Raw genomic sequence first — 26029 nt, forward strand, 5'->3', positions numbered from 1 at the left:
GGCTGTGCCAACCTGTATGTTGAGGCAGGCTTTGCATGCACATCACACACGATGGATTTTCATTATATTCATGTATTCATTACATGAGCAGTGCTTCTCAACCTTCCTAGTGCTTCCGAGGAGACCCTTTAGCTCAGGTTCTCATGCGGTAGGGACCCCCGAGCATAGAATTATTTTGTTCCTACCTCACAACTGTAATTTTTCAACTCTTATGAACCATAATGTAAATATCTGATATGCAGAATATCTGACATGAGGCCTCTGCTCGAGGGCTGATTGAGCCCCACGGGGGTCGAGACACAAAGGTTGAGAACCACTGTTCTAGAGTCTCTAGAACAGACAGCCTTCTCTAGAGGGAGTTTATTATCCAGGTCATTGTTAAACCCAGTCCTAAGGGTAAATTAAGTCCTAAGGAAGGAGACGAAATGGCATCTTTGTTGTTTACCAGAAATCCATGTCACCACCCAGGGCCAGGGATTCAACTAAGAGCCAAGTCACTGGACCAATGTCATGCAACAGAAAAGCAAACAAATTAATAATAAATAGTGAATTTATAAGTAAATCCATAAGATAGCCATGCGTTACAAAGAGGACAGGGCCTTTCCTTAATGGACCTCAACAAAGCCCTGCACGCTGTCGCCTTCCACCATGTAAAATCTTAGCAGGGTTGTGTATGTGGGTGGTTGGGGGAAGGGATCATTTCTCCTCTGTGCCATTTGGTGTTTTAAGTTCTGAAAGGCATTGCGACAGTTCTCCCCTCCATTATCCAGGACTGATTTCTCCTTGTAAATGGGTGGTTCCTGAGTGTGAAACCCAAGGTAAATAATGTGTGTGACTCCCCTCTGATGTCAGGAGCAGGTCGATAAAGATCCTGTCCTGCAGAGGGATTCTGCCTTCAAAGGGGGGATCCCTGAGTGTGAACTTCTGCGTGCTCTCCTTAAGGCTCTCTGTAACAGACAGAATATCTTTCTTTCAGTAGGCACCTGGGCAATGGCTGTCCAGTCAGTGGCCATACATCTAACATCTAATTTAAATTGCCTCCTAACACTTTATAATGGTAAGTTTCTTTTAAGAGCTGGGGATTAAATTTGTTGTAATTATGAAGGATACTGAGAAGTGAATTAATAGTAATGAGAGAGTGGACCTTCTGGAAGAGGAAGCAGAGACATCAAGGAATGATGGGAACCTCCTCATTTTGCTTGGTCATCTGGGAATTAGGAGTAGCTTGCCCTACCCAATTCCAGAATTACATTGTCCCATAAGAACCAAGTTTCCAGGCCAGCAGGGACCTTGAACTTTGACCCTCCAGTTTCTGCTTCCCCAAAACTGTAATTATAGGCGTGTGCCATTATGTCTGGCTTCTGTGCATCTTTAATGGCCTGCTTCTATGTTCTGAACTTTGTTACTTAGTAAAACTCATGCGACTTTTGCTTACACTAAAAACATTTCTTCCTGAGCAGGATTCTGTCATTGTTCTGCTTGGCCATAAATGAGCCCCTCGATTAAATCAATGAGCCTTTTTTAGCAGTGCCCAGACTGTGAATGGACATCATGACTTACTTGGCATGGTTGTTTATAATAAGACGTCACCCTGTTCATGCGAGCGATGATTTCATCTTGCTAGCTTTTTATACCGTTCCCATCCATGCAGTGAACCAAACCCAGTAGAGGAGGCATGTGGACAAAAGAGCAGCGGCCGAGCTCTGAAAACCAACCTCGAGGTCCAGCTCTTTGCTGCACTGAGTATTTGAAAGAAAGGGGCTCCAGGAGAGGGTCCCTGGCCTTCTTCACCCCCTAAGAATGGCCATAAAGATTACAGGTCCTTTCTGCAGAAGCCACACTGCTTAGCAGTACAAGGAAACATCCCCCTGCTCTTTCTGCCTAAGAGCTGACAGGAAGGAAGTTTGTTGTAAGACCAGGGATGTGTCTTGGTAAAGCGCTTGTTCAGCATACACAAGGCCCTCAGTTGATTCCAGGCATCTAAATAAAAGGCGCATGTTTGGGGAGCTGGGGAAGTGAGGTGGACAGAGCGACAGAGGCAGAGAGGAAATGAGAGACAGGTAGGTAGACAGAGACTCAAGGAAATTTGTCAGTGTCAGAGAGGCCAAGAAAAATCTGAGCCAATGTTCTTGTTGGGTCCCTTCCAGGTCTGTCTGTCAGTCGCACCTTCTGTTCCTTAAGGCTGGTCATTTGTTGAGTCTTGGGACAGCTTTGGCTGGGTCTCTGAGGTCTCGTTTCTAAGTTTCTGAAGGCTCTGAGCACACACGCAACTCGAATGAAGTAAAGCTGACCTTCTCTCTGGCTAAATGTCTTGTCAAAAGCTGACCCACCCCATGACACGTGGGGAAACATGTCTCCTCTTAGCTGGGGCTTCCTCTGGCTTCTGGCTCTCAGGGTAGACGGCTGGCTTTTCTGAGCCGAGCACCTCTTCCCCCGGAGGCCTGTGACTTTTAGATTCATTCTCTGTAGCAGATGCTTTCTTCTACAGAGTGTTGGGACTCGTAATTCAACACTTAAGTCTGTCTCTGTACTCCCACAACTCGTCTCGGATACCAGCACCCTACTCCAAAAATAACCCCAACTTTGCTGAAGCCTAACCTGGACTACAGTAACACCCCATCTTCTTGGGTGTCGGAGTCTGCTCTAGAGCTGCTGAGTTTATTGTGGATCTTGACTGGCGTCTGAGGTAGAGATAAAAAGAGAAACAGGGCCTCGGCGCCCAGACCGAGGGATGGCTTCGCCGCATCTTTTCATTTCTTTCCTCTTTTTAAGACAAAAGGGAGTTCATGGCTCTCGGTAGCTGTTTCAGGCTTTCAAGTTCTTAGTTAGCAAACTGTCCTCAAGTTGAACCTGGGTTCCCCTTGATGCAATCTAAGCTCATCCTCCCCACAGCCCCTTCTTCCCGCTCCACAGCTGCTAAACTGTACTTATCCGGCAGCAATTAGCCTGGACTCATTTGCACAATCTCTCCAGAGGCACCCATTTTCCTTAGATTTGGGTGGGTTTCTAAGCAGGATAGAAGGGACAGAAGCTCAAAAAACACCATTTGTCCCTTCAAGCTGAATACAAAGATAAAAAGAACTATTACCTGATAGAAGAAATATACAAAAATGTGTCCTTTCTTTAGATTCTGCTGTTTCCTAATCTATTGTTGAATTGGAATTGTCTTTACAGCCTACTCAACGTCTGTGTTGCTTAATTAAAAATTGCAATCGCTACAGCGTGACTTTAAAACTTGGCATTATCTGTCTGTCATGACTTCACTGTTGCTTATACGTGGAGGCAGCCAGGCAGCATTAAAATGTGGCGTGTGGTGAGGACCTTAGACCTTGCCAGACAGACATAGAGTGTGCGCTGAAAATGCCATTATAACAAATCACCTTGATCTCTAGTGGAGCTGAAAACTGCCGTCAGGGTCCTGGGTTGTCACCAATCTACTTACCTGATTGTAGTGGTGACACCTGGGAACCACAACATGACCAGCACGGCACAGTGTCCATAAGGTGCAGTCGCAGCACTTGGATCTTGGCGGTAACCAACGGCTGTCTAATTGGACCTATGAGCACCTTACCTCAAGGGAAGCCACGCCTCCCTGGCACTGTAAGCCCCACCCTACTACGAAAGGTTAGGTGTGAGATCATGGATCTTGGAGGAGGAGCTACTACCCCAGACCAGCACAATTCCTAACTGCCTTCTCCATGCTCATTCTTATACCCACAAACAAAGGTAGCAAACAAACAAACAAACAAACAAACAAAAAACAAAAACAAAACCTTCTCTTTGCAGCATGAAAACCATCCCTGAAAACCACACTGGCCAAGCTGTAGGGAACCCCTGCCTGTGGGGTGTAAGACCCAACAATGAATCTGCAACACAACTCCTGAACCAAAGGCTCAGGGAACATTGTGAAGGGGGGCAGAAAGATTGTAAGAGACAACAGGCATGTGCACACGAACATGGGGGGCTCTCAAGGGGCTGGTCCAGTTATGTGGCAGTGGTAGATTCTCTGTCATTCTATGTGGTTGATCTCAATATGCATCTTTCAGCTGAACCCCCTTGGAGGGAACTAGAGGAAGGATTGAAAGAGGTGAAGGAGCTTACAACCACATAAGAACAACAATGCCAACCAACCAGAGCTTCCAGGTCCTAAACCACTACCCAAAGACTATACCTGGACTGACCCAGGGCTCCAGCTGCATGTGTAGCAGAGAATAGCCTTGTTGGGGCACCAGTGGAAGGGGAAGCCCTTGGTCCTGCCAAGGTTGGACCCCCAGTACAGGGGAATAGGGGGGTAATAAGGGGGATGTATGGGAGGAATACCTGTATGGGGGAGGGGGAAGGGGAGGAGGAAGGGGAGGGGAAGGAAGGGAATGGGGGACTTATGGACAGGAAATCAGGAAGGGGAATAACGTTTGAAATGTAAGTAAAGAAATATATCTAATACACATTTTTAAAAAAAGAAAAGAAAAACAAATATCACAGCTTTGCTGAGTTTTGTCAACACTTCTAACAAAGTGCTAACCACGTAGGTGGTCTTAGGGACTCACAGACGCAAGTGACGTTCCTGGGTTCATGACCACTCAGTGGGAGATTCGTTACTACTCCACATAGATAAGCAGTTATGTGCTGAGTGGTTTGGGCATATAGGCCTGTTTTCCAAAGTTGCTGGGGACTAAATAAGAGAGATGGATCATTGAAAGAATAGAATGAAGAACTCTAGAACTTTAATAGCAGATAGAACACACTTCTCTAAATGCAAAGCATTTGCATTGATGAAACAGATTTTTATACACCTAACTTTCCCAAATATAATGTGCTATTTTTGAAATCACAATCTCTATCTTTCAGAGTGAAGATCTCTCAACTATTTTCTACATCACAGAATCTTTGAGAAACATGGCTACCCTTGGGCAAAGAAAACAAAGGCGATCTTACATATACTTCTGAGACTCGGTACCTCTCCAGGAAGTCAGCTGGGGAAAGCACAGTGGTACCCACGTGTCCACTTTCTTCTAACTCCACAGTGTCTGGCGTTATCTGCAAGGAGAAGGAAGCTGGAAATGACATAGATTCAGTCTCATTCAGAGACTGGAGGGTGTGAGAACTTGACTGAGATGAGATGGGTAGATTCACCAGCATGTCATGAATGCAGAAAGTATGTTAACCATCAAAATATAAATATTTCCAAGAACTGGAAGTCAAGTGTACATGCCTGAGAGAATTTCAGAGAATTACATATGACTGAGTTACAGTAACTGCCTTTCTCATTACTGTGAACAGATACCCCAGAACAAAGCAACTTGAAGGAGAAGGGGTTTATTTAGGCTCATGCTACAATGCACAGTGGCAGGATCAGGAGCCTGACGGGGCTGGTCCCACGGCTACCACATTCAGGATGAAAGCTCAGCAGCACAGCACCACAGCTCACGGGTGGGGATTACCTACATTCAGGGTGGATTGTAACTCAGTTTAACCTGTCTGGAATCACCTTCAAGGACACATCCCAAGTTAGGTCTCCCAGGTGGCTCCAAATCCAGTGAGGATGAAGGTTAACTACCACACTACTGTACAGCTGCATGAAAATGTTCTTCAATTCACCAGTCTATCCTTGAACTCCACCTTCCCTTCAAGACCTATTTCCCCCAGGGTCAAAGCTTTAATTAAGTTCCTTTCAGCATTTGTCCCATTGTCAGCGGACTTGGGATTAATTCTTGTCAGTAGAGGGCAGTAGAGAGACACTGCAGAGAGGAAGGGCGGTTCCTGGTCCCAAGCCTGTGCACACCACAGTCAGTTTTCTCTATGTTTCCTTGAAGCAGCGTGTCTGTGGTGGGACTCCATCCATGAACAGCTTCTCCCAGGACTCTGAAACATGCACTATAGCAGGTTCTGACAGTGCATCACATCACCCAGTGAGCAGGGCTTGCTCCCTGGTTCTCCTGTGGGTTGGGAAGTCTTCCTCAGACCCATCCGGGTTCTGCTCCTTCTGCCTGCTGCTCTGGTGTTCTACTCCTCTAGACTTACTGGCCAGTCTCTCGGTGCACCAATTTATAGTTAGTTACAGTACTCAATTCCTTAAACTTCCTGTATTTGAATTGATGCGTGGTGTGTCTGGCTTGCGATCTGGCATCTGTGAGCCCTTACAAAGTAATTTACCAGTGAATTAGAACTGCACGTGTCACCTTTGTTCTCTCTTATGAAGTAAAGCTGCATGTGACCTATAATTTTCTTTTTCCCTACCCAAGTCTTGGTAGGAGTTAGGAAAATTCCCTTTCTATTTTCTGAAGGTTTGCTGAAATGAACCTACAGCAGGCACAGTGACAAAGAAAAGAGAGAAGTCAGTGTGCACAGGACACCACCTCAACACATCCAGACCTGGAGGACTCAGAATTCTACATGCCTTTCTGATAGTGGCTCAGATGGGGGACGCAGATGATTTTCAGGACTTCCCAGGGTAGGAGATGGGCACAAAGACTAATGGTTTCTGATTCTCTCTGGAAGTCAAATGAACCAAAGGACAGAAGACAAAGTCTGTCTAGGTGGGGCTATCCTTTAGTTCCCCTTGATGAGATAGGTTTGGTCTGTCTCATCAGTGGAACCTCAGGATGGGATCAAAGTGAACTGTTCTGTGGGTCGTTTTCAGGTAGATGAGAGGTTTCAGAGGAAAGTCCCTTCCTGTCTCAGAAGGAGGAATGCGAGCAGGCCCGGAGGCTTTGATTCCAAGGCCTTTCAGCTTCCCATGCCTCAAAGAACTGGGCATGTCAAAGCTGAGTCTTGACACCCACTGTGGAAAATGACAGGGCAGGTTCATTGGAAGCTTTACTACAGCGCTTTATTCAAAAGCTCCTCAGATTCATGGCTTTCCAGAGCAAAAAACACCAAAGCCAAATGACTTCAGTGGGCAAGTGTGGAGAGCGCTAGGGGAGAAGGCACAGAACAGCTCTGGGAAGTGAGCTCCGCCCTCCTTTCCCATCGGGCCATTCTCATCTCACCACGAGATGGGGCCTCCAGAAGGACTTCCCACTGTCCTCTTCCAGACAGAAAGGTGTCCAGCTGTTTCGAGCAACTCAGATAAGATGCCGGAGTTTAAATTCAACATCTCAGAGTCCAGTCATAACAGGGAGACTAGGGATGTGGAAGCCACCTTCCTTAGCATTAGCAATGACAGTCCAAAACCAGAATGAGCATGTAAGTCTCACCGCAGTTCCCCCAACTGGGAGCGGCAGGGCTAGTCTCAGACCACGATCTTCCTGCCTCTACTTCCCAAGTGCTGAGATTACAGACACGTGCATCCACACCTACCCTGGGACATTCCCTTCTAGGGTGAGCAGGAGAGAATCTCCAGAATTTCTTCCAGTTCTAGCAGCACGAACACTGTCTCCAGACCTCTTTAGTAAAGTAAAAGTAGATGACAAAGTATGAGTCAAGTGCACATCGAGGACAAGACATCAAAGAAGAAGTAAGAAAAGTTGAATAGTAGCTCAGAATTCTGTCTCAAAGTAAACAGTGTTTCTGGACTATTTCACAGTTTTGGAGATCTGATACGCTGTATCCTTCTTATAATGTTTTTAATTTTATGTAAGTCCCAGTGGTATCACATTTGAAAATGCACAATTATGAGTGCCCATGGAGGCCAGAGGTGTCGGATTCCCTGGTTCTAGACTTAGAGGTCACTGTGAGCTGCCCAGTGTGGGTCCTTTGCCAGAGAAGTGTGAGCTCTTAAGTCATCTCTCCAGCCCCATCATCCACTTAAAAATTATTATAAACCTGTAGTCGGATTTAGATTTCTAGTGGACTGCTGCAAATTGGGAGCAGGCAATGGTTATTTGGTCATTTACTTTAAAATAGTTCTTGTTTGAGCTCCTGCCCCGCCCCCTGCCCCCAGGAATTCAGAACAGAAACATGTAGGTAATGCTCAGAGCTGTTCCACTGTCAGCCTTCCACAATGTTGCCTCTGCTTACACCCTCTGATCAATCATCCCAGTGGTTGCTCAAGTTTCAAAAGTCCACATTAATAAAATGTCTGCTTGGGGTTGGGGATTTAGCTCAGCGGTAGAGCGCTAGAGCGCAAGGCCCTGGGTTCGGTCCCCAGCTCCGAAAATAAATAAATAAATAAATAAAATAAAATGTCTGCTTACTTACTGGATTTTATAAACATTTAGATTTAGGATGCTAATCCATCTGGTCATGTCAGTGCAGGCCTAGACAGACAGGCAGGTCGGTGGTAACCGGAAGATGATTGTTTCTTGACCACCATATAGTGAGGAAGAAGTCCACCCACCCCAGCACTCCTGACGGGTCAAGTCAGTGCAGTAAGATGGCCTGCACAGAAGTGAGGGTGTACCGGGTAGACTTCCATTCATAAGGCCGATCAGCAGCCTTTGGATTCTCAGCTGGTAAACTAAATTACTTCCTGCATTTGCAGACCCCTCTCCACTTTTGTAGCAACAAGTTATTAAAAAGAAATGGATTGAAGGAATAACTGGCAAAACACATGCCTCCTGGCCCACCTCTCCCTTCATAAGTGCTGCAAGGCATTTGGCTGTAACTGGCATACATCCACTTCCGGCAAATCATCTTCCTTCTAGCTCCAGGAAGGCGAAGACTTACCCTGAACCTGTGCTCGGTCACCCAACAGTGCCGGGTCTGAGGTGCTCACCATTTCCTCCAAAACTTTCTTGTATTCAGCAAGAGTCTTCCTACAGTTTTTTTTGTAAAGCGGTGTTGAAACCAAAGAGAATCACTGAAATGTTTTCTCATTTTTAGGAAAATTAATCTTTGTATGTCTGAATGTGTTTGTATGTGTGCGCCTGTCTCTGTGTGTGTGAGTTTGTGTGTGCAGGCACCAGTAGTGTAAATCAACCAGACTTCTGGCTTTGAATCAAGTGCAAGGGCAGTATATGCTCCTAACTTCTCGGGTGTCTCTTTAGACAAAGTCATCCAGCTCCCTAAGCCATCTTGTAGGACTTTTCTACTTTTTTTTCAAATAAAAGGATTTAACCCAACTTTTAGGGTTCTTAACTAGAGAAGCTGCTACTGTAATAAATTCCAGCTGCAAGAGGGATCTTGTCCACGTCACTATACAGGCACAGTCCTTGTCACTATATATAAAATGCATAGGCCAAATGGGGGTATGGAGGCATGTAGGTGCTATAATTGTTTGAAAACAGCTTTATGATTTAAAAATATCTACTAGACTTTATACTTACTTGAATTATAGTATTTTCACAGAAAGTTACCCCCAAAGAAAGAGCCACGAAGTTGCCTGAGTGGTGATTCATCTCTACATTAGGTTTGCTGGGGTTGACAGATGGGGATAACATCCTTACTGGCCTTTCCAAAGTTTGGCAGTAGATGTGCATGATCTCATCCTACAGAGACAGAACGTTCATTCTGCAGATCTCTTGGCACAAGATGATGAAGAATAGGGGGGAAGTCAGGATTCTTAGCAATGCATTCAAGAAGCGTTTTCCAATGTCAGAATGCTTCTAATCAAACCCGATGTGAACTTTAATTATGCACTGCTGTCAGATAAGAATGTTCTAGATTCAAGGTGCTTGATGTAGCTGTGAAATATAAGGGCTTGAGCTAATTAGTCGTGCCTTGAACTAAATGAAACACACATCCCTACAATGCTCCCATGGAGTCTCCACATCTCATTGCTATTTTCTCTTAACGACCCAGCACTAAGGCTTCAGCCAATTACAGATACTTTGCTTCCTCGAGCAGCTTAGATCAGTTCTTTTTAATGGACTCTGAGTTATCGAGAATGCAGTTGGTATTCTGACATTCTATTATAATTCCTTATATATCCTTTTATGTAATTCCTTGCTTTGAAGCAGAGGGAGCACCGACATCAACCTTGGACCAGCACCCAAGACGGGGCATGTTCAGAGAATTAAAAAGCTCAAATCAGCACCTCCATTTCCCTGGGCCTTTTGCTACTGGACCTAGAATTTGAGAGATAGAAAATGGGTTTGAACCTGGTTTTCAACTCAGATGACAGTGGGTGCTTAGACAGCCACAGAAAGGGTTCTGAGGATGGGTGAATGGACAGGAAGTTGGGACAAGCACTGTCTGTCATGGCAACCAGAGGGAGACTTGAGGAACCCACAGGCATAAGCACAGACGAGGTAAAGAATGTGTGGGCACCTTTCCAACCATGTGAGGGACAGTCATGTAGAGCAGAACACCAACTTGTTCTAAAGCACCAGGTTAGAACTAGCAAGTGAGACCACAGGCTCCTGTGACAAAGGCCCGATGACCAGTCACAGAAACCAGACATGGAAAACCAAGAGGTTCTGCAATTTCCCAAGACTTGGAGGGACTCAGCAGAGGCAATGCCTTTGCTAGGCAGGATTCTGACCACTGTGCATGATGAAGGCAAGCACTGTGTTAGGAATTTCCCCTACATCTTCAAATCTCTAACAATGGGAAACCTTGCAATAAAGTCAAGTGTACAATGACACTCAGTTAGTAGATACATTTATAGTGCTTCTCCTGAAGTTCCTTCCCAGTGTAAAAGCAATGTCTGAACTCTGCTGTGTATTTTAGGAAGTATTTTGATTTCTAAGTGCCCTTAGATGTACACTTGAATTTAAACATTCCATTAGTTATTTGTTACTAAGACAAACTATTGGGCAATGGCAAGGAAATAAATGGAGGGAGGTGTGGAGGAAGGAAGGAAGGTTTATTTTGACTTATACTTCCAGGGACTGTAGACCGTCATGGCCAAGGCATCATGGTGACAGAGCAGGGGAGGCTGGTCTTACCATGTTCACAGTAAGAGGCAGACAAAGACGAATGCTGGTTCCCTCTGTGTGTTCAGTCTGGGACTCGAGCTGGCAGAATGGTAGGGCTTACCTTCAGGTGACTCCGCTCTCCTCAGTTAACCCAGTTTAGATAATATCTTGCAGGTGTGCACACTTATTTGCTTCCACTGTGTCTCTAGTTGGCAAGATTAATCATCGCAAACATCTTTAAGAGACAGAATTTGGGATTCCCTTGTGTGAATTTTGGTATGGCTGAACTAGGAGTCCTTGCCAACATGAAACGTACCAGGCCCACTTGGGCTCTAGATTTGAGTCCATCTGGCTGCTCTGGAAGGTTAGGCATGCGATCAGTTATTGTCCACCAGCAGTCAACATCTTTGCCACAGAGTGAATGAGGTGGGAGAAGTCCCAGGAGCTCAGCGTCCTGCGTCCAGAAGAGAAAGGTCTCCTGATTCTGCTGTGGACTCGTGGAGTCTTTAATTCTCCCGGCAGCGTGGGACGTGTGGCAGATGGATGGCAAGGCTCATCAGGAGCAGCACACACATGTATCATGTGAGTTGATCTTTTTATTTGCCACTCAAGAAGAGCGGAGAGATTGATTTGGAAGCACGGTAATGAAGGTGGGAGGTACTACCTACACTGTAGCTCGTCTTCCGGACATGTTCTTGCTACCGTTTTCCTCTTTCTCAGGCTGCCCTGCTCTCCTCATCTCCACACAGTTTTCCCGAAGGGGGAGACTGGATGTTCTGATGGAAGAGCTCAGTAGCTTAAAAAAAAGGTAGCTAAAATGTCGGAACACAGAGCCTCGGTGGGTGATGTTTGGTGAGATGTTTCAAATGTTTAAGTGCATTCTAATGTTTGCCATGTGCCCATATACATGGAAACATGCATGTACATATGTACAGTTCCACAACATTTAAAAATAACTGTGATCTTCATATGCAAATGTGACTTCAGGGTTTGTGTGTGTGTGTGTGTGTGTTCCCTTTCCTTGTATTTTGTCTCATAACAATAAAATGGTTTGCTACAAGGACAACGGAAGAGTAAACAAGTGTCACTCTTCCTTCACATAACACCAATCATCTCTGCTCCTAACATATAGCAAAAGAAATGGCTGTCATCACATCCACACAGTCAAAGAATGCACCATTCCTCCAGGGGACAGCACATGTTCTGTGGCACCGCTGCATGCTAAGGACATAGCACGGACCTCAGAGGACTGCTTCAATGATGTGAAACCAACAGGCAGAGCTGAAGCCTCACGTTAGAGCTGCGTCTCAAACCTGCTATTCTCCTGTCTTAATTTACTCCCTGGATATGGGAATGATATTCCTAAATTCATGTGATTTGGAAACACTATTCAAAATAACGGTAAGTTCGTTATGAGACAGATATTTATTAAATTACAGATTCCAATGTAAATATTTATAAACGATAGGTATGTATATATTACATGCATTTGGGTGTTAGTTTTATAAATGTGTGTGGGTACATCTTAGCCTGTGAGGGTCCATGCATACCGTGCAGTGTGTGCAGAGGTCAGAGGACCTCATGTGGCATTCCTCACCTCAAAGTTTGCTGAAGAAGGCAGGCTCTCTCTCACTGAGTACCCCAGTCTAGCTGGCCTGTGAGCTTCAAGGCTTTCTCCGGTTTCTTCAGAGCGCTGTGGTTGCAGACACATGCTCCCACATCTAGCTTTTGCATAGTTTCTGGGGATTTGAACTCAGGATGTCAGGTTGAGCCATCTCCCAGCCCTGCCTTGCCTTCTTGACTGAGATAATGTATTGCTATGGAGCTCTGACTGGCCTCCAATTCTTTAGGAGCATAGGCTGGCCCTTGAGTTTGCAGTGTACCTCTCGTTCAGCCTTCAGAGTGTGGGGTTACAGACAGGTGCCACCATGCCCAGACTTGAGTGTGTTTTAAGTAGTTAAAGATAACTAAAGAGACAAACGCATAGCATGAATTCTCTAATCATGACGCTGTTATTCACTGATCAAACCACTGTTCCAACTTGCTTTTTCTGCCAAGTCTTGTTTCCTTTTCTTTTCTTTTTCTTTTTTTTTTTTTAAATTTGGCTTTATTTTTCAAGTAGGAATTTCCAAAAATGTAAGGTCATAGATTTTGAAACAGAAAAGGTTATTATTTATGTTTATAAAATTTGAGTCACAAAAGCTAATGTGAACATATAGTTATCAGTGGTTTTTCAATCATGGGAGAATCCTTACTATTTAGTGTATGTGTGAAGTTGAAGGTCTCAGTGTGGTATAAAAATTTCATGCAAAAAGAGAGGTGTGAGCCAACCTTTCCTCCTTTAGTCAGCTTGAGATTATGAATGCTGTGTCTCTGAAAACAATCCTACAAGGCTACCAACTGTCACTGACTCCACAGAAACTTTTGCAACTCATACATCCAGGAAAAGGAATACAATTTCAGAAAGCGAGTGTTGCAGTGGTTTGAGATACAACATCTCCCATGAGCCCCTGTGAGAATCCTTGGCCCCCAATGTTGACCCCATTCTGTGAAGTTCTGGAAACTTTGGGAAGTGGGGCCTACCAGGAAGAAGCAGGCCACTGCAGCCATGTCCATAGGAGCTGTGAGCCACCACATCTAGCTCTTCCTCATTGTTCTGTTTCCTGTTCACCATGTGGTCAAGAAAGTCCTCCACCCTAGATCCCACTGCTATGAGGTTCTGCTCAATCAACAGGCCAAGCCACCGTGGACTAAGTCTTCCGAAAGTCCAAGCCAAAACAAGGTCCCTTTAATCTATTGCACTGGGTATTTTTTTAGGATGACTAACAGTCTAACACCAGGCCAAGTCATAAGATGTATATGAGGAAAGAGGAAGTTGAGATTGGTCATGGTCTGATAGGTCTGATTGTCCAACTGCTCAGTGCTCGTCACCATTTTAAACAAGTGGCACTGGCTTTTGGGAGAGCTACAGGAGAGGCGAGTTAGTGAGGAAGAGAAAAGATGTCGATGTCAGGGAAATACAGGTGTGGGAATCTATGGGCCCTTGCCTTTGTTTCAGGAGGCCACCGTTTATGCCACCACATCTCCCTGTTTACTTTTGTCAGCCCCAACAGTACTCCAGCAAGCTGAACAATATTAAATATTATTTATTGAGAGCGTGTTGATCAGAAGAGCCACGCTAAGTGAATTCGACCTTTTTGGCACTGCTGAAAGAATGATTGTTTGAATTTTAGGTGAAGAAATTAAGGCTGGGCAAACAATAAATGTTCATAAGATAGAAGGCATAGTAAATGTCTCCGGCCTTTGAAAGAGTCCTTTATGGTTTACCAGAGACCGAGCTTAGAGAAGGACTCAGCTCTGCTTGTCCTCGGTGTGAAGTTTACGCCTATCTTTGTCAGTGTCTGATGGGAAATTTCATGTATTCTTAGCTTCTCTTAGAAAGTAGACAGTGTTATTTGGGCTCTTTTTTGTGCACATGACCAGAGGAGAATGCTGAAGATTGCCAACTTCCGAGAATATGTGTACTAGGGGTGTCGGATTTGCCTCACCCCTTGCGTTCTTGCCTCCTTTCAGGAAAGTATGCAATTCATGAGTGATACATCAACGAGACAACTGAGGAGAAAAACCAGAGTATTACACACAGACTCCTGCTCCCTGATAGTGACTGCAAGGGTAACTCACACCGCCAGAGAGAAGCTATGTATTTTTAGCTCTAAACTGATGAATTAATTATCTGTGTATTTTGTGTCTAGTAGCTTTGACTCTAAATTCATGAGATTATCTTGTATTAGTGAATCTGGTTTTAGTGGTGAGTGTTTTCTGTTGTATTTGGTATTTCATTTAATGACTCTTCTTCCTCCATATCTGTGAACTCAGTATCTAGCCCCCTAGGTGGCCTCACTTTGTAGCTTCTTCTCTGTCACTGTCTGCTTGGATCTTAGTTCCTTGCTTCTGTAGTGTTTAAGACACCAGAAATGTGTCCAGGGGCATAGCAGTGTGCAGGGGAGGCTGTATTCTCTGATGGCTTGGCCTCATTGATGTCTTCTTAGATACTCGAGCATGTGGTCTTACATTTTATGGTTCTTTACTGATTGGCAACTCTTCTAACAAAAATCCACTTTTGTAATGGGAACAGAGAACACCACCAGACACTGTGCTTGGACCTTCACGTTTCTTACCTTTTGTCTCTGGAGCTTCTGGCCGAGGGCCGTCTGCACACGTGCAGATGGATTTTCCTTTGTCTTCCTCCTTCCCTTCTGAGCTCTGTGTAGGGAGGGTTACTGATGTCAGTGAGAGACAACTGGATACTGATGTCAGTGAGAGACAACTGGATACTGATGTCAGTGAGAGACAACTGGAGAAGGCTGGAGTCAGGATTCCTTTCTAGCTCCCGTTGCTTTCTTCTCTACTCAAAGTACGTAAAGTGTGGTCTACATACTTGATAAGAGGAAATGTTCTTAAGCAAAATTTATTCCATTTATCCATGGAAGTATCTTTTATTAGGGTGTGGTTGTGCTTCCACAATGACAAAAATACAAATGGAATATTTTAGGCATAAATATTTAAAAATATATGTACATTTTCAGGCTATTGAGTATGTGTGAAAAACTAATGGTTTATTAAAATAAATTTACTAATGATGGTCTAGTTTATAGTTTTAAATCTTAGTGAAAGAATGTTCTTCAGGGGAAACACCCTCTCAGAGGCAGGGGAGGTGGGAATGGGGTAAAGAACTCTGGGACGGACCAGGAAGGTGGGAAGGCAACACATGTAATGGAAATAAATAATCTGATAAAAAACCAGTTCATTTATCTATTGCTGCATGTTTGTAGTTTGTTGTATGTTGTATGTGCATGGTACATACATGTGAGTGAGCATGACCCTGCATGAGCATGCAGAGGCCTAATCAGGATATTAGGTATCTTCTTACTCTCTATCTTATTCCCTTGAGATTGGATCTCTCACCAAACGTGAAGTTCAGCCAGGTTGACAGACCAGCAAGCTCTCAGCATAGGCCTGGTTACACCTGCAGTGCATGTAAACGGATACACAGTCATGCTCTGCTTTTTGTCTGGCTGCTACAGATTCGATCTCAGCTCCTCATCCTTGCAAAGTGTCTCAGAGGTGATTCTAGACCCTTTCAAATTGGAAATCAGTATAACATCACACAACCTCAAATAGAAATTTTCATTGTGAGGATGAATTGGGAATGGGATCAAGGGACACAGGAACATCAGTTGTTTATTTAACATAAGTATCCCAGGAAACCTAAAGCCATTAGGAAAAAGTAAGAACCTTACCTGGCTTCCTAACAGATCACAACTTGAATAGCAGGTCACCGACTTGAAGAGCCACAGCCACAAAACCAGGTGATCTCATTACTGCTCCATTCAAAGCAGTCTGCAAATGCATTTCTCATTTGAGAACATGCCTACTTGGCTCAATTACCCACTACTGTCTGTTGTATCTTAAGTTTCAGGACATTGTTATGAAACATTCCATCCTGCAAGGAGCTGTTAGAGTCAGAACTAAACAACTCATAAGTTTTAGGAAGTCCCTGAAACTGACCAGATGTACTATGCTTCTTCCTCTTCTAAGCTTATAAAAGTAGTAGTAGGGACTGCTAAGAGACACTCTCAGACAAGCTGAGCTGCCTGGAAGAAGCTCAGGCTAATAGAAGATGCCTAGAGAAGACATTCTTTAACTTGTACAGCTGCCTGCAAGTTGTGCAGCAGGCTCTGGGTTTCCAGATTTCATGAGCTCTTGCCCTTGCTTGAGTGGGCTTTTGGTGGTGCAGTTGTCTTTCTTTGAGCCATTTCTACTCCTATAAGTAACTTCAATAAAATGCATTGGTTCATCAAGTTGAATTGTGGTGGTATCCTTACTTTGATCTCTTGTTGGTTCCCTGCTTAAGCTGAAAGAGGTTTGTTCATGACTGTCAAGGAATAGTGTCATACAACAGACATGGAGGTATAATTAGGATAATGTGTCATCATTTCTCTTAAGGAAGAACTTTTATGGTAACGACTTCCTTACTTCAAATCATGTTAGCTGTTATTAACTATTATCCAGTAACACAGGGCCTGAGATCAAGGCTGCTCATCACTAAATAGAGTGACAGGGAACAGAATATTGTCACTTCAATAGAACCTCCAATAGAACCATTCATGGCACTTTGGGTGAAACAGGCTATAGTTGTCAACAGATGTTCTCAAAGGCATTTGTCCCAAAATAAATGAGGAAACTGAAATACCTCCATCCTCCCATGGCTATACACCACAAACTCACATATACCTCCCTCACCACAAATACCACACACGACAACTACATCTCCCACACACAATACATACAAGCTGTAAAATAAATGTTATAGTTTATTGAATCACAGTGAATCTGGCTCACTGGCAAATACGAATAGTTTTTATACAAGCTTCTTTTGTATTTTCCTTTCATTTATAAAGTTTTATAATGAGCCCGAAATGGTTTTAATTATTTTTCTTCTGACAGATGAGAAAGTGAGAGCAGAAGAGTGAGTTGAGGTTAGGAGGGGGAGAGAAGGAGGGGAGGGAAGGACAGAGGAAGAGAGCTGGAGCTCAGGAGCACACGGAGGTTAAAGGCCTGATGTCAAGGTTGTTCCTCCTCTGTGGAGCTAGAGTCTGGAACTCTGGGCAGTGGCATCTTCCATTCAATGCTCACTTCATCTTAACCTCATTTCCACATTATGTCTTCTGTTCTCTAAAACAAAGCAGTAGCACAATGGGAGGGAGAAGGCACTGTGTTAAAACATATTCTCACACTCTTAATACAAAGTGACTCTTAGTTGAGGAAGCAAGGGTCCTGCCATGGATCCCTGACATCTGTGAGTATTCTCCCTGCTCTCTGATGCCTCTGACTGCACCCAGATTAGCAACCTTGAAGACAGGGGTCACTAATAATCTTCCTAAGTTATTGAAAACACAGGACATGCCTCCCGTGAGCAGGTGGGTAAGTGACAAACAGAATCTTCAGTGTGAGGAGAGTTTAAGAAAAGAGTTTTCGTTGTATTCTTTGCCAGATCACTATGAGTAAACTTAGAGTTACAAACTTGTACAATGCCAGTATGAATGGCCAGGTTTCATAGTTTTTCTTAGTGGGTTAAAATTTTAATTCCCAGCAGGTAAAGTGTAGCTTAAATGTTTGCTTTCTGTTCTCAACTTATACAGCTCATTTTCCATACCCAGGATACTGTTTCCTCTTTACAAAGACAGTGGAAATTTCTAGTTTTCCAACCGAAGTGTCAAGTATACTTATTTCTTATTTTCAAGTTTTGAGTCATTCATATGCTGGATTCCAATAGAATGGAGGAAAATGAAAATTGCTTTTCATGCCTAAACAAATATTTAATTAAAATTCATCTGGATTCCAAATAGAAACACATTTTAGCAGAAAGACAGGCTGGACCAAAGCCCATTCCAAAGAAGAGTGGGAATATTCATCAGGACACAATGCAGGAAAGCCCCCGTGGATGCTGTGTGGACTCTGATGGGGTCCCATCCATAATACAAACAACAATCTTGGCTTCTGTGACAATGTCTTTCTACTCTGCCTACTAGAGAATTCCTGTCTGGTGGCATGAATGGGGCTGCAAAAATGGCCAACAGTGACAGGGCCCAGGTATTCTGATTTAGGTCAAATTGATTTGGGAACTTATCAAAAAGTGATTTGCCAGTTACAAAGGCAAATCAAAGAAATGAATAGCACTGCTAATCCACAAAATATGTAAACATGAGATGAGTCAGCAGACTTATCTTTAAAGTCTGCCACACATATGTCTTTGCATGTCCCTACTCTTCAGTTAGACCAATGTGAAACACTTGTCACTCTCTTATCATTCGCTATAAATAATCAAGTATTTTATCTTCAGAAAAAAAATAACCATGCCTTATATTAACATGGTTAAGAAGAACTGTAGTGTTCACATGCTTGTAATTGTAAAGGAGAACCATTAAACTTTAATGGAGAATTAGTTTAACACTGCCTTTATCTGATTAAATGAAAATTTAAAACTAAGTTGAAATATAAAGCAGAATCTGGGAAAAATAAGGTGAATAAAAATCTTACCAGTCTGAGATAGCTACTATTACATTTCTGCAATATATTAATGTATATATGCATATTTTACATATAAATGAGTATATAGAAATATGCTTCAATATATATGCAGTTATGTATGTACATGTGTGCATAACACATTGTTATGCAATCAAATTGAACAGTGGTTTTAAATAAGGCCTTCTTAAGAATACAAGGTAGGCATTTGGTCAGATCAGTGGGTAAAAATATTTTTTTAAATCAGCATAGAATTACATTGTATTTGCTTTCACTGAATTTGATATATATTAATCAGCATTTAGGTTGCTTCCAATGTTGTTGTGTAGTACTTTCCTCTGAATTAAGGCATTTCATCCTGGAGGGAAACTTAAGACTCAGGAAGTTCTTAAGAAAGCTGCGTAAGAGTCAGAAAGTAAACAACTCACAAGTCTCACAGAGTCTCTGAAATCAACCAGATTCACACCCCCACCCCTGCCCCAAGGTCATGAATAAGAACTGCTGAGGAGGGCAGACTCTGCCCACGAAGGTGCCTCCAAGTCATGTAGAGTGACCCAGGGTTGTGACTGTCATGAGTTGTCACCCATGTTGGAATGGGGTTTGGGAGATGCAGCTGCCGCTGAGGGTGTCTACATCCTATAAGTAAGTCCCTAACAGTGCTCCCTAAGCAATCCCAAAACTCACTTAGCCACCAGTTGAACTTGGGTGACTTTTTTCTATCATCGGTTCTTTATCTGGCAAGAATAGATGATTGCGCATGTGTTCCAGAAACAGCACCACACAAGAAATACTTCTTCATAAAACCATTATGAACAGAATTGATAAATCTTTCAATTAAAAGTTGCACACATATATGTGACATACTACAGGACACAGATACATACATATTCAATGGCAATAATACTTTGAAACAGTGCTCTTACTTGGTTACACAAATATAAAATTTTTCTACTAACTAGAAATATTTTCTATTTCCTCTTAGGTATTGTTTCAGAACAGGTAAGTGGTGAGTACTGGTATCTGCCTTTAATATATTAACACTCAAATTGAAGCCTTCAGAGACACATGTGAAGTAGAGGGAACACAGGACCCCACATGTTGGGAGGCTTTCTGTGCATCGTGCTCCTCCCCACAAACCGGTGTGTGCTCCCTCACCTGTTGGCCTGGGAGGACACCAGGCAGTTCTAATCCAGGTGATTTCTTATTTGTGACCTTCCCATCTGACTGTCTTTTATCTCATAACTGCTTAAGTTGTGCAAAAACGAAACACACACACACACACACACACACACACACACACACACACACTACTGTTTATGACCTTAGCGCATCTACAATCATTTTTAATCTAAAATACATTAGCAATAAATATAAAATTATCGAAAGTTTTTTGGCTCTTGAATTTTAGTAGTTTTTTGGTTTTTGTCTATCCTGCAAACTTTGGTAATTATCAGAGACCTTAAACTCTTTCCTATCACTCTAAATTAAGTAAAGAATTTTTAACTATAATATTTAAGAAGTCCTAAGAAATATTTTAGCTTTTGAGATACCACTAGTATTTTCAGGCACTGTGTAAATCGTTACTGTCATTTAATTAAAAGATAAAGAACACCTCAGACATTTGTTAGCTCTGCTAATGCGTTTTAGTCCATTTTAGAGAAGATATTTGAAAAATAAAACCAATTGTTGAAACCATCAGATTAGAATTAAAGAAATGTATGGAATTTTACCTTACCTGAATATTAACAGCATTTTAAAAGTGCCTAACAGTTAAGCCAGTCTCATTTGATTAGTAATTTATTTAGTATATATTTGGAAGTACTCAGAAAAAAACCAATGCATACCTTTATACAATTTGTCCAGCTTTCGAGTACAACTTTCCATACTTTGAGAAGAGTTCAAACGATGGCAGAACAGTCTGGAAATCCTGGGGAAAGAGCTCAGGTTAGCACAGAGACCCCAATGGTTCCTACTGGTGTCACTATCGTCCAGATCAACTTGACCTCTAAGGTAGATTTTAACAACCACCTTTCCCCTGTCCTCATCATAACCCCCCGACACGCACACATTTTAGATTTCATCAGTTTAAAGCTTTCATTAAATTTGAATTTTTTTTTGTTTGCTTGCTTTTTTGTTTGTTTCTGGTTTTTTGTTTCGTTGTTTTGTTGTTGTTTGAGACAAGGTGTAGCACTGGCCTGGACATCATTATGTGGGCCAGGCCAGCCTCACACATGTCAGTCTTCCTGTCTGTCTCCTGCGTCCTGGGAGCACAGGCACGCAGCACCACGCCCTTCGAACACACTGTTTCAGTGTCTACAGGCAGCACATGCAAGCAGCCCGGGGCCGTGCCAACCCGAGGTTAATTTCAAGTTTTCAAGGAGTTTGCAATGTGATTGCCTTTGCCGTGGCTTCAGGGCATTCTGTACTTAAGTTTCTGGCAAAGTAAGCATTTGTTAACAGAACCCACAAAAAGAGGAGTGCGACGTGCCCACGTTCCCTCACTGGAGGGTGAGCAGAGCGCCTCACCCTTGTTCTTTAGGACACACATGGAGAAGGAGTTTTTTGCAAGTAGCCAGTTTCACAGCATCTGATTAAGAAATGGATGTGTCCACAGCCGCAGGGCTAATGAGGCAGCTCATACACCAGCTCTGAATACCGTGAATAAGCTGTAGAGCTTTGCTTTTCTAAGAGCCTATCAGTGAAGAAAATTTTGTCTGAAACTTTCTGGCTGAGGGAAGCCTAGGAGAAAGGCTGTCTTTGGCCCAGGTCTTGAAAAGGTCCACATTTATAAGTACATAAAAGCAAGATTCTCAGAAGAGTCTGAGGTGTGTCTGTGTCTCTGTTGCCACCCATCTGACTCTGCTCTGGTACGGTAGACTCCTGACCCTAAGTATCCGCTTTCATGACTAACCTCAGGCCCCAGAAAAATGCCTGCACTTGTTCAGGTTTGTCTGCCCGAGTGGCTGTGACAGGCCCTGCTTCCGAGTGCAGAGACAATGTGTGTGCAACAGAGACTCAGATAAAAACTAATGACTTGGTCTGAATGAAATGCTTCTCGGTAAGCAGCATGTGGGTGACTGTGTAGTGAGGTCTGCTTTTCCCGTGGGGCTCAGCAGCGTTCCTCTGTCCAGACACAGCAGAGGCCATCCAAACCCCTGCATTGCACTGTTTGCAGTATGGCGGGAATGCTTGCCCACAGCGAGCTCAGCAGACAGCTCTTCACCTAGAATCTGTAACACTTGGTTCTGTCACACGGTCTCTTGACAAGCACCATAACCTAGAACTGTGACTGGCTCTACCTGTGTAAGTGTGTGAGCTCTGACCTGACTTCCAGAACAAATAGACCTGTCCCACATGACATGATAGACATCAGAAACTTAGTTCTACACAGAGGGAAGATGAAATTGTTAGCTTTTCTTATTCTTAGTCTATCAGATGACAGTCTTTGTTATGGAGATACAGTAACAGCCAAATGATTGGAGAGTAGAGCAAACGTGACACGGAAGTGTCTGGAGAGAGAAACGGGGGTGGGGGAGATCTGTTGACACCTGTTAACCCTAGGTGAGGCGGCCGTACCTGGAAGGTGAGTCATTGGCTGTAATATATACCCAACTCCAGAGAAGCCATGACTGCAGTTTTAGGGACCAAAGCTGAGTCCGAGAGTGAGGAGACATGGAATGTTATAAAGTAGTTAATAGCAGATAAAGACAAAAACAAACTCCACAAGCATAGTGAAGAAAAAGCCGTTGCCACGGTGGTCGGTAGTGACCGGATGCGTCAACCATCATTTATCCAGTCATGCTCTACGCCCATGAAGGACATCAGAATGCTGAGTTGTCTAAACACTTGCTTTAAATAAAGACACAAATGGTGAAGAGCATGTGGACAGAGAAAGGCCCTGAGTGCCACGTTAGCCAAGGGAGCGAGAAACCGCTATATTAATTGTGGATAAAGCAGATTTCAGAGTAAGGAAAATGATCAGGATAATGAGAGCGACTGTAGAATGCTAAAGGGGTCAAGTCTCCAAGAAGACCTGTCAATCAGTACTGTCCGTGTGCCTAGAATCAGAGGGTCAGCATGCACGAGGCAGAAACTGATAGAGCTGGTAAGAAGTGGATGGATTCACTATTGTACTTGGCAAATTCCACACCTCTTTATCAGTGACTGACAGATCCAGCAGGTAGAAAATCAACAAGGGTATAATTGACCTGAACAGCACTGTCAATCAACTGGATGTAATTGACATCTATAGACTTTTTTATCCACCAGCAGCCGCGTGTACACTCTTCACAGATTCATAGAGAAATACCACCAAGATAAACTATGTCCTGGACCATAAAACTAACGAATTTAAAACAGACCACACAAGCATTGTTTCAGAAAGCAGCAGACTTACACTGGGCATCAATGACTGATTCATGAAAGCCTCCAAATATCTGAGCATTAGCTAAGTGAACTCCCGAAAAGAACGCAGGTCAAAGAAAGCTGAGGAGGAGACAAACCTAACCCGTGGAAATAAAGCTTATGCAGATGGCAGAATCATCAAAGGCAGAACAGGAACCACAGGCATGGAGGGAAGGCAAGGCCAGAGCATCTGCTTCAGGAAACTAGGAAAGGGGGAGAACTCAGAACCACACAGAAGAAAACGATCCGAGGAGAACTCAGGAAGTCAAAAATAGAAAACCAGGCCGGGGAGATGGCTCAGCAGGTGAAGTGCCAGCCACTCAAGCATGGGGGCCAGACTCTGGACCCCAAGTGCACACGTAATCCCTGTACTCTAGAGGCAGAGACGGGGATCCCCTGGGTGGATGATGCCAGCCATAAGCGGTGAGGCCCAGCTTCCTCAGTGACAAACTCTGTGACAAGAGGAGGAAACAGAAACATGCCAAGCAGTTCTGGTGTGGGGACCTTAAAACTGGGAGTTCTGTTTCTTCCATTGCACTAGAATGTTCTCTGGTTTTCCCCAATACCATTTGCCTCAGTAAAGACAGTGCAAAGTAACGACAGGGTGATGGCCTGTGTTTGCTTCAGACCTCCACAAGCAAGTGTGTGTGTGTGTGTGTGTGTGTGTGTGTGTGTGTGTGTGTGTGTGTGTGTACACACATGCACACATACATTAATATACATACACACATGAAATAGGGAAACAGAAGCATCAAAGTCATCCACTTCCTTGAAAACATCGATAAAAGCAGGACACTGCTAACCGAGCTGAGCAAGAAAAGAAAACGCATACACCACAGCTAGGCCAGAAGGAAAGACAGACCTCAAGCTCCGAGAGGACAATGTGGACAGAACAAGGAAGTTACAGTCGGAAACTAGACAATAGGCAAAATCGGCCAATGCTGAGAGACACTGCTGAAACTCTGCTAGGGTGAGCAGATGATCGGAACAGCCTGTATCTATCCAAAAACGGAAACATGATATCACTCTTCCCTTTGGCCTCAACGGTGTCTCATTAACTGACTAGTGGGGTGCTGGGCCTCGCGACTTCATCGTGGAGATGAACAGGACAGCACAAGGCTCTCAGCTTCGTGTTCTCTCCCCTCTCCACCAGTGGTCAAAGTCTGCTAGAAGTCACGTATTCTGTCCTCTCAAGTGCCCACTAAAGTAACCCACTGGTTCTCTGACAAATTTAGAGCAATGTGGTACAGTAGACTTTGATCACAACTCCCTGTCATGCTATTTTAAACATGAACCCTGAACCTACATAAACACATGTGTCCATGTGTACAGATAAGATTAAGAATGTAGTCAGAAGTTCTGGCTTTCTTTCCTTCAGTCCTGTTATGCTCTTGTGTTCTTAGTTTCTGACTTCTGTTAGTTATAGAGTTCCCCCTCCACATGCATCCAGCTAGCATCTGAGTACTGTGTTCCGTCCAACCGTTGGTACTAGGGCTTAGTCCTGCCCAGGGCCAGACAATAGACAAACATTTACAGTTATATGGATGAACACGAGTTGTCCGCTATGTACTGCAGAAGAAAAATCTTTCCAAAAGCCTTTCCCACCTCTGTCTCCTTTTCTGTTTTCCAGTCCCTCACAGCCTTAGCTAGTTTCTAACTGCAGCTTTTGTCTGAGAAAACCTCTGGTCCCGATTTCCAGTTCCATTCAAAGTGCTTCTGACGCACTAAAACAGCCACCCCGCCATGAGAAGCGATTTACTCCTGAGTTCAAGAAGCCACCTGCATGATGCTCTTACGGGGTCAGGTTAAACAGGGGCTGGGGGCTGCTTTTCTGAAAAACAGTCTCATCAAGAAAAACACTGGGCAGAGTGATTCTACATCCTGCCATAGCTGCTGCTCGCCAGAGCAGACAGCTTTGCTATTAGGATGCTCAGCCAAACACAAGTCACCCATGGCCACAATGAGCTCCTTGGGACAACTGCGGGGTGTTTGGAGGTGAATGGCTCTCTCAACTGGAAAGTAGCCCAGGTCCATTTTAAACCCAAGTCAAAATGACAGAGTGAATTTCCTGGGCCGCTCACCCCACAGTGTAGGAGTGCGAGGTCAGCAGCTGTTACGTTTATCTAGTTATGTAAGGCTTCCCAGCCGACAGTCACAGCTAAGCAGTAACAACACATACCCATGCCCCTCAGTGAAACACCACTGCTGTACCACGGATAGAGCCCTGAGAGAACGGGAAAATCACGGGTCAGGCACATACCTATCAGCTTAAATTATTTTAATGTAGTCAGCAAAGATTTTTCTCTTAGAACTAAAAAAACAAGGTAGATGATAAGAGATGTTTGCCTGAATATTAAATGCTATTTTAGTGAATGAGACCCCAAAAGCTCTTGCCAGTTAGACCTCCAGGTTTTCTCTGCTTTTCAAGTGGGAGTTCATGGGGTGCTTGTAAAGAGTGCCTGGCATTTTTCCCCATGCAAACTGAACCTAAATAAGCCTTCTAAAAGTGTTCTGAGTTACTGTCAGCTAACTTTACAAACCACTCGTTTTGGAAGCCACATGGCTGAGAAATATATTATTAAATTCCCACTGGTTTTGGTGTAGGTGGCATTGCTGATATATGCATCATGATGACAATGGTGGCCCACTCTGCAGGGACACCAAGGCTGCTCTGTCAGAAGTCTGCAGCTTGTCATCTGTGCATGCACCGGTGTGGATGGGTGATGCTCCTATCTGAGAGGCCAGAGTCTCCCCACCCCCACCCCCCAGTCACTCCTCTTGCTGAACATGCGTCCTAT

At 43.8% G+C, this 26029-nt stretch overlaps 1 protein-coding gene across 1 annotated transcript in view; it reads right to left on the reverse strand.

Moving 5' to 3' along the window:
• Nucleotides 1–17444: 17444 nt before the first annotated feature.
• The window catches only part of Spata17 (spermatogenesis associated 17), a 173228-nt gene continuing 164643 nt past the window's right edge, over nt 17445–26029 (reverse strand). Inside the window, exons 10-11 of the mRNA XM_032915678.1 lie at nt 20672–20754; nt 17445–17474 (exon numbers count right to left, since the gene is read on the reverse strand). Of these exons, the coding sequence (XP_032771569.1) occupies nt 20674–20754 (81 nt within the window). The 3' untranslated portion in view covers nt 17445–17474; nt 20672–20673. The remainder of the gene's footprint in view (nt 17475–20671; nt 20755–26029) is intronic.

This window comes from Rattus rattus, chromosome 10 (genome assembly GCF_011064425.1).
Source record: "Rattus rattus isolate New Zealand chromosome 10, Rrattus_CSIRO_v1, whole genome shotgun sequence".
NCBI lineage: Eukaryota > Metazoa > Chordata > Mammalia > Rodentia > Muridae > Rattus > Rattus rattus.